This window comes from Fukomys damarensis, unplaced genomic scaffold (assembly GCF_012274545.1).
Source record: "Fukomys damarensis isolate Sample0158 unplaced genomic scaffold, DMR_v1.0_HiC HiC_scaffold_9, whole genome shotgun sequence".
Classification (NCBI taxonomy): Eukaryota; Metazoa; Chordata; class Mammalia; order Rodentia; family Bathyergidae; genus Fukomys; species Fukomys damarensis.
In genome coordinates, this window is record NW_022900921.1 from 45719334 (window position 1) to 45733412 (window position 14079).

The 14079-nt window shown below is 45.1% G+C and overlaps 2 protein-coding genes across 5 annotated transcripts in view; one reads left to right on the forward strand and one right to left on the reverse strand.

The window, feature by feature from the left end:
* Positions 1–162: 162 nt before the first annotated feature.
* Positions 163–14031, reverse strand: Mfsd9 (major facilitator superfamily domain containing 9). Of its 4 annotated transcripts, none has more exons than XM_010631709.2 (6): positions 13926–13996; positions 11949–12036; positions 9836–9879; positions 6323–6452; positions 3742–3951; positions 163–1266 (listed from the first exon to the last, which is right to left on the reverse strand). In XM_010631709.2, the coding sequence occupies exons 2-6, from the start codon at positions 12016–12018 to the stop codon at positions 1229–1231; spliced, it is 492 nt and encodes a 163-aa protein (XP_010630011.1). In that variant the 5' UTR covers positions 12019–12036; positions 13926–13996; the 3' UTR covers positions 163–1228. The 4 variants fall into 4 exon arrangements, with proteins under 4 accessions (XP_010630011.1, XP_019064202.1, XP_019064203.1 ...); XM_019208657.2 differs by having other exon boundaries at positions 163–1453; XM_019208658.2 differs by lacking the exon at positions 163–1266 and having other exon boundaries at positions 3487–3951; positions 13926–14031.
* Tmem182 (transmembrane protein 182) overlaps positions 13324–14079 on the forward strand; it is a 52153-nt gene continuing 51397 nt past the window's right edge. Inside the window, exon 1 of the mRNA XM_033761729.1 lies at positions 13324–13414. Within this exon, the coding sequence (XP_033617620.1) occupies positions 13376–13414 (39 nt within the window). The 5' untranslated portion in view covers positions 13324–13375. The remainder of the gene's footprint in view (positions 13415–14079) is intronic.

The window sequence follows — 14079 nt, forward strand, 5'->3', positions numbered from 1 at the left end:
GCACATGTCTTCTTCCGTTTAAAAGAAAACAAAAACAAAAATACCAAAACTATATACAAAAGGATCACTTTGTTCCCAGCTCAAAGCCATGGTGGTATTCTAGATCCCATCACTTCATATTTAACATCTTATATTTAAACTTATAGCACTGTGCTTAATACTAGGAATCCAATGACAGGAAAGACAAGGCGGCCAACACCAACATCTTGTCCTTAAGGAACTTAACCTAAGGAGGCTCAGACAAAGTAAGTAGGCCAACGGGGTCCAACGGGAGGCCAAGCTGGGGGAGAAACAAGAGCTGTGGGCTTTGGCAACAACAGACCTTGGCTTGGCAGGCAGCAGAGACAGCTCGACAGTAATGACTCTCAGGACGCGTCTACTGGATCCTCTTCTAGCAGGGCTACTGTATGTTTATCAAGTCATACATGTAAAACCTCAGGGGTGCCATCATCATAAACCATGACACAGCTTTAGAGCAGCTGCTCTGCCTACCGTTCAGTCTTCCTCCTATTCTCATAACTGGCGTGCTCCTGCCTCTGCTGTTTTATTTATTCTGTGCCATCAAAGTAGAAAAACTTCTTGCCAATGCATGCTCTAAAACTTTCTTAAATCTGAACTCCTCCTTGCAATTCTATGACATCTTTCCAACACCTCCCTCCTGGTTTCTCACTCTTTCAGACTCAAAAGCTCAGTATGGACCAGTGGCTGAACTCAGGGCCATTTCATGTTGCCTGTGTGTGTGGCTTTTTAAAAAAAATACAGAGTAAGTGCTTCAGACAGGACATGTTTACAACAGAAAACCAACTACATGAGCACATGGATGGGGACTTTTCATCTATTTATATCTTTAAAGGGGCCCTTGGACACTTCAGAGAATGTTAATAAAAAACTTGAAAGAACTATCACCAAGGGACTAACAGTAAGGATGGAATTTAAATAATTCTAACAATAATGATGACCACTGCTGACATCTACTATGTGCTCACCACATGCAAGGTATGAGGAGGAACTGCTTCCCTGCAGAACCTCTTCTAGTCCCCAGGACAAGGCTGTGAGCTTTGCCATCCCATATTACAGATGATAACATGGGAGACAGAGGGAGCTTAACCGAGGCACATACCAGCAAGCAGCAGGGAAGTGGGGAGTCTTGAACCTGAGTTGACAACAGCCCAGGGTCTCAGTTTCTATCCAGACAGAAGTCATGGAAGGAAGACAGGAAAAGACTTTCTCAAGGCACAGAGCAGATCAGAGCCAGGACAGGAGCAGCTGATGGAGTGAAAGGGCAGAGGAGAAAGGGTGCAATCATCAGGGAGGAAAAGATGGTGAGGCTGAATGAGGAAAGCACAGTACAGTGTACACTACACAAGGCGGGACTCACCTGCTGCCTGACCTGATCCTTTTCCAGCTCCTCTGTATGCCCAGTGTCAGCCCAGGCCCACCAGGCCCCAGTTTTCTTAAGTGGGAAAAAAATTCCTATAACTTTATGCTCTTGTAGGTGAAAACACCTGCAGCAGAGAGTATTCTTAAACCATCTTGGATTAAGTTAGGGCAGAACATTAAACTGCACTCTCTCTGGGAAATTCAAAGGAGAGCTCCAGGATCACTTTTGCTTACCTGCTCTGGCAGCTCATAGTGGTATCAATTTGAATAAGAAACTCCCAGTAGATTAATTTATTACAGCTCTGGGTATGGATGATAGACTCACTGAAAAGGAAAAGACCCAACCTGAGCATGGATGGAACCGACCAAAAGGCCTGCAGTCTGGATGGAATAAAATGGGAAAGAAAAGGGAAGTCTGATTTCTGCTGCTGTTTTGGAGGAGCTCCAGACATCACCATAGCCTTCGGATATCTGTCTCTAGGCTTCCAGCACAGACTCTTTGTCTCGCATGGGACTCTGTGGTGAGTTCCGGGCCTTCAACTTTTGACTGGCCCCTCCAGGTCTCCAGTGCATAGTTAGCCCTTTTACATTCTCCTACACGATTCTGCAGACAGCCATGTAAACCTACCTTATAGATCCTTTATATATACTACATATTCTTTAGATTAAATCTGCTCCTCTAGGGAACCCTAGCTGATACATACACCGACTTTGCACTTGGAATGATTTCACATTCAGGTACCTTCCTTTATATGGGCAGGTTCAGGCTGCACTAGCTGATCACATGCTTCAAGTCATTTTACCTAGATTTATGCCAATCCATCAGGCCTGCCCTCCTGGCTGAGGTTACAGGTTAAGATCCTATAGAAAATTACCAACTAATCCTACAAAAACAGACAACATTCTTGAACTTCATTACCCAACTCTGATATCCTGACTCATCATGGAATTCATTGGTCAATACCATTCCCTGAATGTGAGAATTCAAAAGCTGCACTAGGGAGATCTGATCCTGTGGACAGTATGGGGGCTGTCTATGCCCCAGTTCTTGAGCAAAGCTGAAAAATCTGTTAGGCACCTGGCTCAAACTCCAAGGATCCCACAGCCCAGGAAGGAGTCTTTGATTTATCACATATCATTGAATATTTATTCTGTTCTGGGGTGGGTTAGAAGCAATGAGTAGATCTGACAAAATGCTGGCCCTCTGGAGTGTGCCTATTACAGTATGTGTGTGTGTGTGTGTGTGTGTGTCAGGGCAACAAACAATATAGTAGAAGTACTGTTAAGACTGATCAGGCAAGGCTTAAGGCAGCAAATATCTGAAGTGTGAATGATGGGAAGAAGAGAAAGCCTGGAAAGACAAGCGGAAAGCATATGGCAGTAGAGGAAGCAGCCAAGACAACGCCTTTGGATGGGAATCAGCCTGGCATGTAGGAGGCTGACCAGGAAGCCGGCATGGCTGATACACATGGAAGGGGAAGCAAGGGGGTGGCTGCCCACAAAGGTGCAGGCTGTGTGGGCACGAGAGGTCCATCGAGGAAGCCCGGGAGTTAACGCAGGGCAGGGGATGGTACAACCTATCCTTTTCTTTCATCCATAATTTGATCTAAAATTTTAATACATTCAGAAAATAAAGCAAATTTTCATTTAATTGAAAACTAAAAGAATATGATATTATATAAAAGAATGAAAGTGGGCCCAATTTTATATCATACATAAAAATAAACTCAAAATGAATTTTACAAAGGAAACACATAAGAACTGAAACCATAAAATGCCCAGAAAAAAAAGTGGGAAGAAGAGTCTTAAAATTGGCTTTGGATTTGGATTTCCTGAACTTGAGCCCCAAAGCACAGGCAGCAAGAGCATAAATAAAGGGGAAATAATTTGCAAAAGTGACCTGTAGATGGGTATGTGATTTGCATATCTCATAAAAGTTAGCATTCAAAATATACAAATACTCTTACAACTCAACAGCAAATACAAGACACGATTGAAAAATGAGCAAAGGAGTAAAATAGGCATTTCACCAAAGAATGGCCAACGGATATTTGAAAAGATGTTCAATATCATTAATGAAGCAAATCAAATCCACAATAAATGCCACTTCATTCTCATTGGGAGGGTTATTAAAAAACAAAAAAGATAAATGACATGGAGGAGCGGGAGGCCACGCACACTGCTGGTGGTAAAGTGGCCAGGTGCAGCCACTAAGGAGAAGAGCATGGGTTCTTTAAAGTCACCTTCGTTTTTCATCAATGACTCTGCCTATTCTAAAAACCACTGGATTATAAGGAGACGACAGTGGGTAGATTTTAGAAACATCCACCACACAACCTCCTGTGACTTCAGGCCACTCACCAGCATTGAGCACGAAGACAGAGCAGCAGATGAGTGCAGTGAGGCGGAAGCCGCCCTCCAGCTCAGCCAGGTACCCGCCTAGCATGGGGCCCAGGATGAAGCCTGCGCTCGTGGCTGTGTTGAACCGGCCCAGCGCCATAGGCCGCTCCTTTTCCACCACCAGATCAGACAGCAGAGCCCTAGAGATGGAGAGGGTGTGCTTGAAAATACCTGCAAGGGGACACGGAACATGCTCTGTGACATTTCCCAGGCCAGAGGGGTGTTCCCTGTGATCCCACACCTGGTCTCTGGTGGAGACCTCCATCGTTTTGAAACCCCAAGCCTGCCCAAGTCCCACCCCACCAGAACTAGATTCCTGGCCTAATGCCACAGCTGTGGTAGTTGAGCAATCCACAACACAGCCCCCGATCCCTTGCCTGTGTGCGAGGGTGTTTCTTGTGGGGACATCTGGCTCTTCCAGTCCTCTCGGTTATCTGACTGCTATCATGGTGGCTTCCTTGTGAGTTACCTCTGTCTCTATTCACCTCCTGAGAAAATGTGACTGCATACCTGCTGTGTCCAACACTGATCCCAACACAGACAGCTATTCCTTCTGGGGGACCCACAGAGAGTCTACCTGAAGGTGACAGATGCTACAGAGAAGAACAGAGCATGGAAGGGGGCCAGATGTGAACAGAAAGAGGATGGCGTCTCTTCTAGCCAAATGCCAACTGCTTTCTACTTCTGCAGCAAGAGGCTGGTGGATCTGCTGTCCAACCTGCCTGAGAGCTGTGAGGTGACTTTATCTTCTCCAAGTCTGCAGATGTGTCCGACTCCTACACACTCAACACTCCTGTAGAGCTCCTGAGGGACTCTGAGAGCAGGCTGCCCAGGCTTGATGGACACACAGCAAGGACTTGGGCATTGCGCTGCAAATGACCCAGATCACTGTGAACCGCACCGTGACACAGTACCCTCTGTGGATCCTCCAACAGTGGACTTACTCCACATAGCACCGTGCTGTCCACACACCTTATTCCGAGTTGATTCCCAAGATGCCTAGGATTCACTGTAAGGCACACATGAGCCGGGCAGCCAGCCCTTTCAGAAGCAAACTGACAAGACCCTGTAGGAATGAAACTAACACTAGATGAATTTCCTTACATGTGCCAAAGGACTGGGACAGAAGATGACTCCCAAGACATCTTGCAGGAATTCTCAGATGGGTTCTGACATGTGGACTTAACAATTCCCGGGAGAATTGTGCAGACCACAAAGGCAAGGGGTCTCTTGTCTTCGGGAGGGTGAGAAGGGGAAAATGAGGTATCACATGCAGGCGTATTTGCAGTCAGGACCCAAGGATCTGCATTCACAACTGACCACGGGCACGAGAAGCCTGATGACACCTTGAGTCCCTCCATCCATGGCCATCAAACACTGAGAAGGCCACACTGGTGAGAAAGGATGCTATGTACAGCTCTCCCTGTTGGATGAGATGACAGTGCTGATAAAACAGAGCTATCATCTTTTCAACCAAGCTCTTTTACATTAAACTAAACCACAGTAATCCTCTCCATTAATCTCTAGCCACTGAATAACAAGCCAGGCTCTTTCATCCGTCTTTGGAATGATGAGCAGTGCAGACCACTGGATGGCAGGGTGTGTGATACACTGCCAACTAAAGTGAGGGCACACAGTAAACCCAACACTGATTTCCAAGGAGCAGCTACCGAATGGGACTTGGGTGCGGTGGTAGGTTCATGAGGATTACAGTCCACACTCAAGCCAAGATGTTAGTCAACAAAAAGGTACAGTATGTATTTTGGAGAGAGAACTCAGATGATACTCCGAGTACATATGCACTTCATAGAGGTGGTGGAGCAACTCCAAATGAGCACAGCATCAGCTGTTTGCTAAATGATGTACTTTGTTCCTTCCAGGTGTTAAGCTAGGCCAAGCAGCTAGCTGACCCCCAGCACTGCAGATCTAGGGGTCAGGGCCGCAAAGGCTGCTGCACTCCATCGGGAAAGGTGCAGAAAGAAACCTGGAAATGCCAGGGCTCTGACTGCCAGAAAAGGCCAGGAGGGTAGAAAGCACTTCTGCCATAACCACCCAGTCACCAGACACCACTTTACAAACAGTGACCTGTTTCAAGGAATGCCCAAAATAAAGCAATTCCAAAGGGAGCAATAGTCAAGAGCAGTCTGGAGCAGAAAACCACCCAGACCAGTCTCAACTTAAGTCAGCAGCCAAGGCACAAAGCAAGAAGCTCACTTCACCCAGAGGGGATGGAAACCGTGGGGCTGCCCAAAGACAGCAAGCATTTCTACTCACTGGGCCCAGAGAGCTGGGGTGAAAGAAGCCGGTCAGGTGCAGGCACAGTGCCCACGGGACAGTCTGTGGGGACTCAGACCTGCTTGGTTTGGCTAAGGTGACAGAGCAGTGGCCCAGTGCTCTGCCATCTGCCATTACAGCTGCTGGAGATACAGCTCTTGCTGTCAGCTCACAGGACCGTGTTCTCTGCAGGGGCTCTCCTTGGTGACCAGCGGCAGCAGCAGGGCTGGACTCAAGGGCACAGACAGAGGGCCTGGCTGGGACTCACCCACAGGGACTCGCGCCAGGGCAAACAGGAACACACTGGTGGAGGCTCCAAGCAGGAGATAGCCCAGGGCACTGAGCAGGATGCACAGCAGCAAGGAGCAGCGTCTTCCGACCACATCGCTCCAGCAGCCCTGAGGAGAGGGACACAGGACTACAATGACAGCCACTACCTGGCACAGCCCTGCAGAGAGACCCGGGATTGGTGGGGGCTGGCTTGCTGTCCCCAGGGGCACGGCTCTGCTATGTCATTCACCGGATAGTTATTCACTCTGTCCTCCCACAAGGTGAGTGGGGAATGACCACACTTTTATTGGTCCAAGAAAAGTCTGATGATCCAGCGGCTGGGAATCAGCTGGTGAGAGGGTGCAATATCATCTACAAAGGCTCATTTTTGCCTTCATTCTTCTGTGCAACTATACTTCTCAGATACCACATTCATCATTTAGAAATTGACAAAATATTGAAAAGTGAAATGAAGACTATTAAAAAATTTCATGATCCCAAACTTACATATGGTGTAGTTTGAAGAAAATGGTCATGGGGGAATAAAAAGGATTAAGGCCTGTATATGTGGCTATACCCCAGGGTGAATATATTCATTTTGTACTAACTTTAAAAATTTTTAAAAAGAAAATGGTCATATAGCATTCTATGTTGTAACTCACTTTCTTACTTGACAGTATGATCTGAACACCACATGTCATTAAAAGTTTGCCATTGCTACAATTTTAAATCATGCTATACACTATTAGTAACAAATCTTTTTATTAGATACTTGATTCTTTTTAATTTGTCAAAGACATAAATAATGTTACAATAAGCACCTTCATAGTAAACTATTTGAAAACATCCTTGGAAATATCCTTAGAATAAAGCTCTGGTATTGGGGTTGTTAGGATAAATGAATGGCCTAGTTTTAGGCATTTGATACATATAAATTATTCTTTAAAAAGATCTATATTCCAAATCAGTATAATTAAGAGAGCATCACTATTGTTCCTTGATTTGAAAATGTTTAAAAGCCTTAAATACTACTTGCTAGGGCCAGGCGTGGTAGCACATGCCTGAAATCCCAGTACTCAGAGGCTGAAGCAGGAGGATCACAGTGAGTTCAAGGCCAGCCTGAATTAGGAAACAAGACCCTGTTTCAACAAAACAAAACATAAACAACAACAAAATATAGCTAAGGACTGTTTGGGCCCCGGGGCACAGTCTGAGAGCAGGCAGGGTAAGGTCATAGGTGCTGTGCTGTCTGTGTTGTGCCCTGTGCCAACAGCCGCATCACCCCAGAGCAAGGCATTGTCAGTCCAGGCTTGGAGATGCCTGAGATGCCTCCCTGTTCTCAGGGTCAGCCGAAACACCTTGTCTTGGCTCTAGGCCTTTCCCACCCCACTGGTTCTCTTCCTCACTGGAAGCCACCTGCGCTGCTCATGCTCCTCCCCCTTTGTCCTGACATGTCTGTCTCTCCCTGGAGATCTACGATAAACTGTCATTAACCTTTTTCTTGAAAACGCCCAAAGCCTCCAAAATACTGTCATCCTTACACAAATGTCACCAATCCTAACAGTGGCCTTTGGAAATCTCCCCAACTTTCAAGTCAGGAGTCGCTGATTTCCTGTGCTTCTGAGTGGTGATAATATCATTGGCTGGAACACCCTGGCCCATGCTGGGCTGTCAGCTCCACTCTTGCTGTCCCCTTGCACACCAGGACCTCTACTATACAGATTACCTTCCCTCACTTCAGTGTCTCTACCTGCAAGAACCAATGTTATTGGCCTTGGATTCTTTTCCCTATCAATACCCAGAGTTTAATATAAAGCAGGTCATTAGTATCAGCCCACCTCCCTGAGGCTCATGACTAGGAAAGTTAAATAAAGTGCAGCAAACAGGGCCTGATATACAGTGCATACTTAATAAACATTAGCCATTTTTATGAAAATACTTATATCAAAAACATACATGGTACAACCTTTCTTCATAAACATTTCTTCTCAAAACAGATTTTTATAAAAATTGTCATAATTAAAATATGTACATATAAAAGTATTGGTTAAATAGGAAGTTGGAATTAGCTATCTCTCTATTTGAAGAACTTCTAAGGAGGGTTTTCATTAAATTCCAACTAAATCAAGATCCATGAAATAATGTGCTTTGTAAGCACAATAAGACAAAGGATCAATCTGAAAAAGCATGTAGGGCGAGGGTTGGCAATAAAAATTCACAACTGTAAAATGCTGACCCTGTGCCAGGTGCTCTGATAAGTGCTAGTAACAAATATCAACCACTGATGCCTGGTCCTTATGTCAAGGCGGTCAGAGTCCAGCAGGCCAGGGAGGAGTCCTGTATGACTAACACGCACCCTGGCCTGGATGCTGTTGTCCATGCACACAGCAAGTATACGTGAGTGACTTTCCCAACACAGCAGAGGGTTCAGGGGATCCAGCCCGAGTTCTGCTCCCAAGGGTATGAAATGTTGTAGAGCCTGGTAACGCTAGCTCTGTCGACTGTCTCAGATCATTAAGGTAATGGCAGGTTGCTCTCAGCAAAAATAAGTAACTAAATAACAGATAAATAGCAGAAATGTAGACAGGACAGAGTCTGGACCCTGAAGCCAGTCAAATTATTGAAATTTTGTGATTCTTAATTTCCTACTATAAGAATAGAGATGCCAAACTACACTGCAGGGTTGCTGTAGTTAAATGAGAATAAAACTATATCTTTATGCAAATTTAATACAGGAAATACTTTTTAAAAAAGGATAAATCTAGGTGGGGTGATGAAGCAAGAGGATGGAAAGTTCCAGGCCAGCCTGGAAAAATTAGGTGCTTAGGGAGACTGCCTCAAAAAGGGCAGAAAAAGAAGTAGAAAAAGAAAAGACAAATTGGGGAAGTAGCTATTTACTCATTTAGAAGTTCAATGTAAAATCCTAATTAATTTTCTTAACAAAAAATTTTTTTTACAGTGAAGCCACTCCCAGGAAACATGGGTGCAGAATACTTACATCTCACTAAATGTGAGCACTCCAGGCCAGCTTAACTCAGACCAGTCACCAATGGTCAATCCACGTGACCAAAGTGATAACTACAAAAGCGTCTGGACCGCTGGCCATTAAGATCTCCAGACCAGAGTGGTGGCAGCAGTCAGCAGGAGGAAGAGGGGAGAGGGTGGTTAGGAAGGTTCTGCACTTCTACCCAGGGGACAGTCAAAAGCAGAGTGGCAGGGTCAGCTCTGACCTCTGTCCTCCATGGCAGACACACAGCCAGCCACACACATGGGTTCTCCCCCAACTCCTTCAGTTTCCCAGCGGACAGCATCTAACCTCTTCAGCCTTCTGCCTTTTCTTGGACCAAATGAAAGAATGGGCAATGAGAAGATCCTGTCTGATCTAACTGCACTGCAGGTTCTGATCATCTTTGGTCAATCTCAGGTCCTCCACTACAGCAGCCAGGAAGCATGGTTCCCAGAGATGTAGATCTATGATCTCCAGAAATTGGACAGATGGAGGACGACTTACCACCAATGTGCTGGAGAAGAGCTGCAAAATGCCATAGGACGAGCCTGCCAGAAACAAAAGAAAAAAAGAATAACATCAGCAAAATCAGGTGAACTTGTTATAAAAATGAATCAAAGTGGTAACAATTAATAGAAAAGCGGAAGGACAGGAGTTTTAGAAAAGGAGAAGGAAACTGCCCCCAACTTTTTCCTGATTGGAAGAGTGTAATATAATTTTTAATAGAAAGTCTTCAAAATGAAGCAGAGGATAAATAGAAGGGAGAGTAAAGGTGAGGGTCAAGCTCAGGGGTCCTGAAACAAAGTCCTCCTTCTGTTCTGTGAGAACTGTGTAGCTCCAACACACAAACTCAGGAGTTCAATCTTAGAAAAATTATACTGAATCTTAAAATCGTTTTTTTTTTTTTTTTTTTTTGGTACCAGGGATCAAACTTGGGACCTTGTGCTTGAGAGGCAAGTGGCAGAACCACTGAGCTAAATCCCCGGCCTGAGTCTTAAAATTTTAATACTGACTCATCTCTTAACATTTTACCATTTTACAAAGGATGGTCAAAATACATGGTAAATGTCTAAATTTTTAAAATTTCCTTACAGTAAAAAACACTAGCCAGATATGGTGGTGCACACCTATAATCCTAGCACTCTGGAGGCTGAGGCAGGAGGACTGCTGTGAATTCAAGGCCATCCTGGACTACATATGATACCCTGTCTCAAAAAATCAAAACAAAAACCAAAACCAACAACAAAAAAACCAAAACAAAACAATATATTGCCACAAATCCCCCTCAAAATCCTCCCCTTCTTTGAACACACTTATCTCATTGATTGAGAACTTCTCTCAAGTTCTTGAACCCTTATCTCATTGTTCTAGTCATTTTCTGAGGCAGTTTTGGAAGTTCCGCTTCTTGAATGTCTTTCTGAGGTGTGATCAAAATCATCTACCTGGTTCAGCAGATCAGTCCCTCAAAATCCTCCCCTTCTTTGAACACACTTATCTCATTGATTGAGAACTTCTCTCAAGTTCCTGAACCCTTGTCTCATTGTTCTAGTCATTTTCTGAGGCAGTTTTGGAAGTTCCGCTTCTTTCTGAGGTGTGATCAAAATCATCTACCTTGTTCAGCAGATCACGCACTGTGCAGCTTCTGGCTCTTTCCCAAAGTCAAAGTGACCATGAAAGGTAAATATTTTTTAATCCATTCAGGTCATCAAGGCAGTCAAGATAGCATAACTAAAGGCATTCACAAAAGAGGACTTCCAGAACTGCTACAGAAAGTGGTAAGAATAATGGGATAAATGTGTTAAACATTCACTTTATTTTTGATCACTCTACATATAATTATGTGATTTAATAAAGAAAGCACAAAGTTTTACAGAATTCTGGTACCTTCCTTATCATGTAATAACATGTCCTGTTGCTTTTCCTAGAAATCTTCATGCTGCTCATAGTCTAGTATAATTCAAAATACATTTCTCAGAGGATTATCAATCCTGGCATGGACTTGGATTTCACAAAGGCAATGCACAAAACCATTCCAGAACATCTACTTGTCCAGCTTGTGAATAATCAAGCACCATTAGTCCTGAGGGTTTCCTCACTAATTAGCATACTCCTAAACCCTAACCCCTGCTTGGGTTGTAAACTGATGAATTTCAGCTGGAAACCCAGAGGTACCAACAGTTCTCAAGATGTGCTGCTCGTGGTGTGGGAAGCTGGTGACTGATTTGCCAGCTCAGCCCAAGCTTTCCCAGCAGGTGTGAGCTCTGCAGTCTAAGTTCCTAGTGTCCACCCTCAGGTAACCTGTTCCCACAGGCAAAGGCCATCCCTGCCCTCCGGCATGCAGAGACAGCCCCCTGGGGAAACAGTCAGTCCCGGTCGGTGGCATCAGTGCTTGTAACAGTTGTGCGGATAACACATTTTCAAGCCCAAAACCTTTTTGAATAGGGCAGTCCAGAGCAGACAAATCACATTTGCTCCAGGATAGTATTTAGAAAGATTTTAGAAATTCATTTTATCTTGTTTCCCACTTGCCTTTGGACATCATTTAGCAATAAAGGCTGAGTTGTTTGAGGGTGTTTAAAATTCAGTGCTCTGCAACTGATCAGAGTTGCCCACTCACCTATGATGCCAGCCACAGTAGGACTTGCTCCAAGTGACCTGGCATGAAGGCCCAATAAAGGGATGACCATGCTGACCCCAAACAAATCCTAAGAGGAAACAAACAAGGATGACTTGTGTTAGAAACTATGGCTTGAAAATTTTAAAGTGGTGGTCCTGAAATTATAAATCGACTTCATAAATAAAGCCAGTTTCTAATCTCCTCAGCAAATAAGAAATTGAATTGTATTCCAGAGTAGGCTGTCTTTATCTGGATAAGGCCAGGATGGGGACTCCAAAAGAAATGTGCCGTGACAGGCACCATGTGTAAATGCCTGGATTACCTGACCCAGGATCAATTTCATCTTTAGCTTCTTTGTAACTGAGCCTTAAGATTGAACATAGGTGATCAACACAAGTTCCTCACATAAAAACAAAAGTCAAATAAACAAAAAACCCAGATGCTGAAGTAAAAAAGGAGGGCAGGACAGCCCATATTGATTGGTGAAACAGCACTTGCTTAAAGATAATAATTTCCTTCTGGACTTAGACAAGGCAGCTACCATGCTAGAACCTGCAGTTGATAGTCTCCAAGGTACCATCTGAGAAGAAAGTCTCAGGAAAGTAACAAGGAGAGGGCACCTAGGCACTGGGTGTGCTCCCCAGGGGAGGAAATGTTTTACAAACAAGTCAGAGAAAGTGCTTGGGTGGCTTTGGGTCAGACAGACCATCTCCACAGCAGCTCCACCACTTAATGTGTTCTTGGTGGAGGTTTCAGGGTCACCATGGCCCGACACAGTCATCTGTAAAGAAGAGGTCTAATAACACCTGCCCGGTGAACCATGATGCCCACTGAGTGACACTATGGCTAAGTTAGCCTGGCACACAGGGAAGCCCAAACATCTCTCTCCTGTCTTCCATCCTGAGGTTAAGAAAGGATTCTGTTGGAAAGTATCCTGAGCTCCTAAGAAGACTTAGTTTTCCCTTTATGTTTCATTCTTGTCCTTACCTCGCTTGGTTACCTGCTACAGCTGGCCAAGGGGAAGAAAGAGATACCTACACATACAGCTTTTCTTATATTGACTAAATGTGACTGAACTGAATGAAAGAGCATGCATGTAAATAACGTTTCTTAGGCCCAAAGTGAAGCTTTTGTTTCCTCATCCATCCTGTGTATTCACATAATACAAAATCAGTGTCACCTGATTCTGTGTGCCAGAAATTTGGTGAAAAACACTTTCTTCATGATCTTAACTATTAATCCAACAGAGAGCCCTTATGGACCGCTGTACACCCTGCTGGAGGGAGGAAATGGAACTAGCCTCTCTGTGCCCCTCCTACCTACCGACTCTTAATTCTAGGGAATGGAAAAACAAAGGAGGAGCGGAGGACCTGGAAACGGTGCCAGCTGACAGCTCATCCAACCAGCTCCCTTCGCCCGAAGAGGAAATGCTGCAGGACGCCCCTTCCAGTTCTGTCCTACCTTGGGTGAGCTTATACCTTGGGGTTGCTGAACAACACGAGGCGGGGGGAGGTGAGGAGTGAAGAGGCTCAGGCCCCTGAAGGTGATGGCCAGGACACAAGCTTACTAGTAAGTTTGCCGCATCTCCGCTAGCAGGAGCTGTGTATTTCAATACTGTACTGCAGAGCGTCTGTCACAAGACAGGCACCCGACCTCCCAGGAGTATTTGAGTAATGGATGCATGCATGGATGGCTGACTTTCCCTGTGATACACTTAGCTTTCCAGTCCATGTTGTAAATAATTTCTTCTGGAGTGAATCAGGGGACACACAGACCACACACACACACACACACACACACACACACACACACGCACGCACGCACAGGCCATAATGAAACGGAACCGGAACCTGTGTCGTGCAATATATAAACACTGGGTGGAAAAGCGGATGTGCACAGTTCACATCAAGCCAGCCAGTAAATCTAATGAGAAAGCGCTGCTGCTCAGGTGTGGCGCTCCACAGCCACCTCACCTACCTTGGTAAGGACAGAGACTACGCCCAGCACCAGCAGCCACCACTCGGATGAACACCTGGGGAGCCCCGGGGCGTGGCTAGGGCCAGCTGAGAAAGGGGTGAAGGTGAAGGCAAGAAGGGGCTCGAGAGGCCGGCTGGGCTTGCAAGACCCGGAG

What these genes read in the sequence shown, in the direction of transcription:
- Mfsd9 (XM_019208658.2), bottom strand. Translation starts at nt 12,018, where the DNA reads ATGGTCATCCCTTTATTGGGCCTTCATGCCAGGTCACTTGGAGCAAGT. An exon ending in TACTGTGGCTGGCATCATAG is followed by an intron (nt 9,880 to 11,948) that starts GTGAGTGGGCAA and finishes TGTTTCTGGCAG; the next exon opens with GCTCGTCCTATGGCATTTTG. An exon ending in TCTTCTCCAGCACATTGGTG is followed by an intron (nt 6,453 to 9,835) that starts GTAAGTCGTCCT and finishes CCCTCTCCTCAG; the next exon opens with GGCTGCTGGAGCGATGTGGT.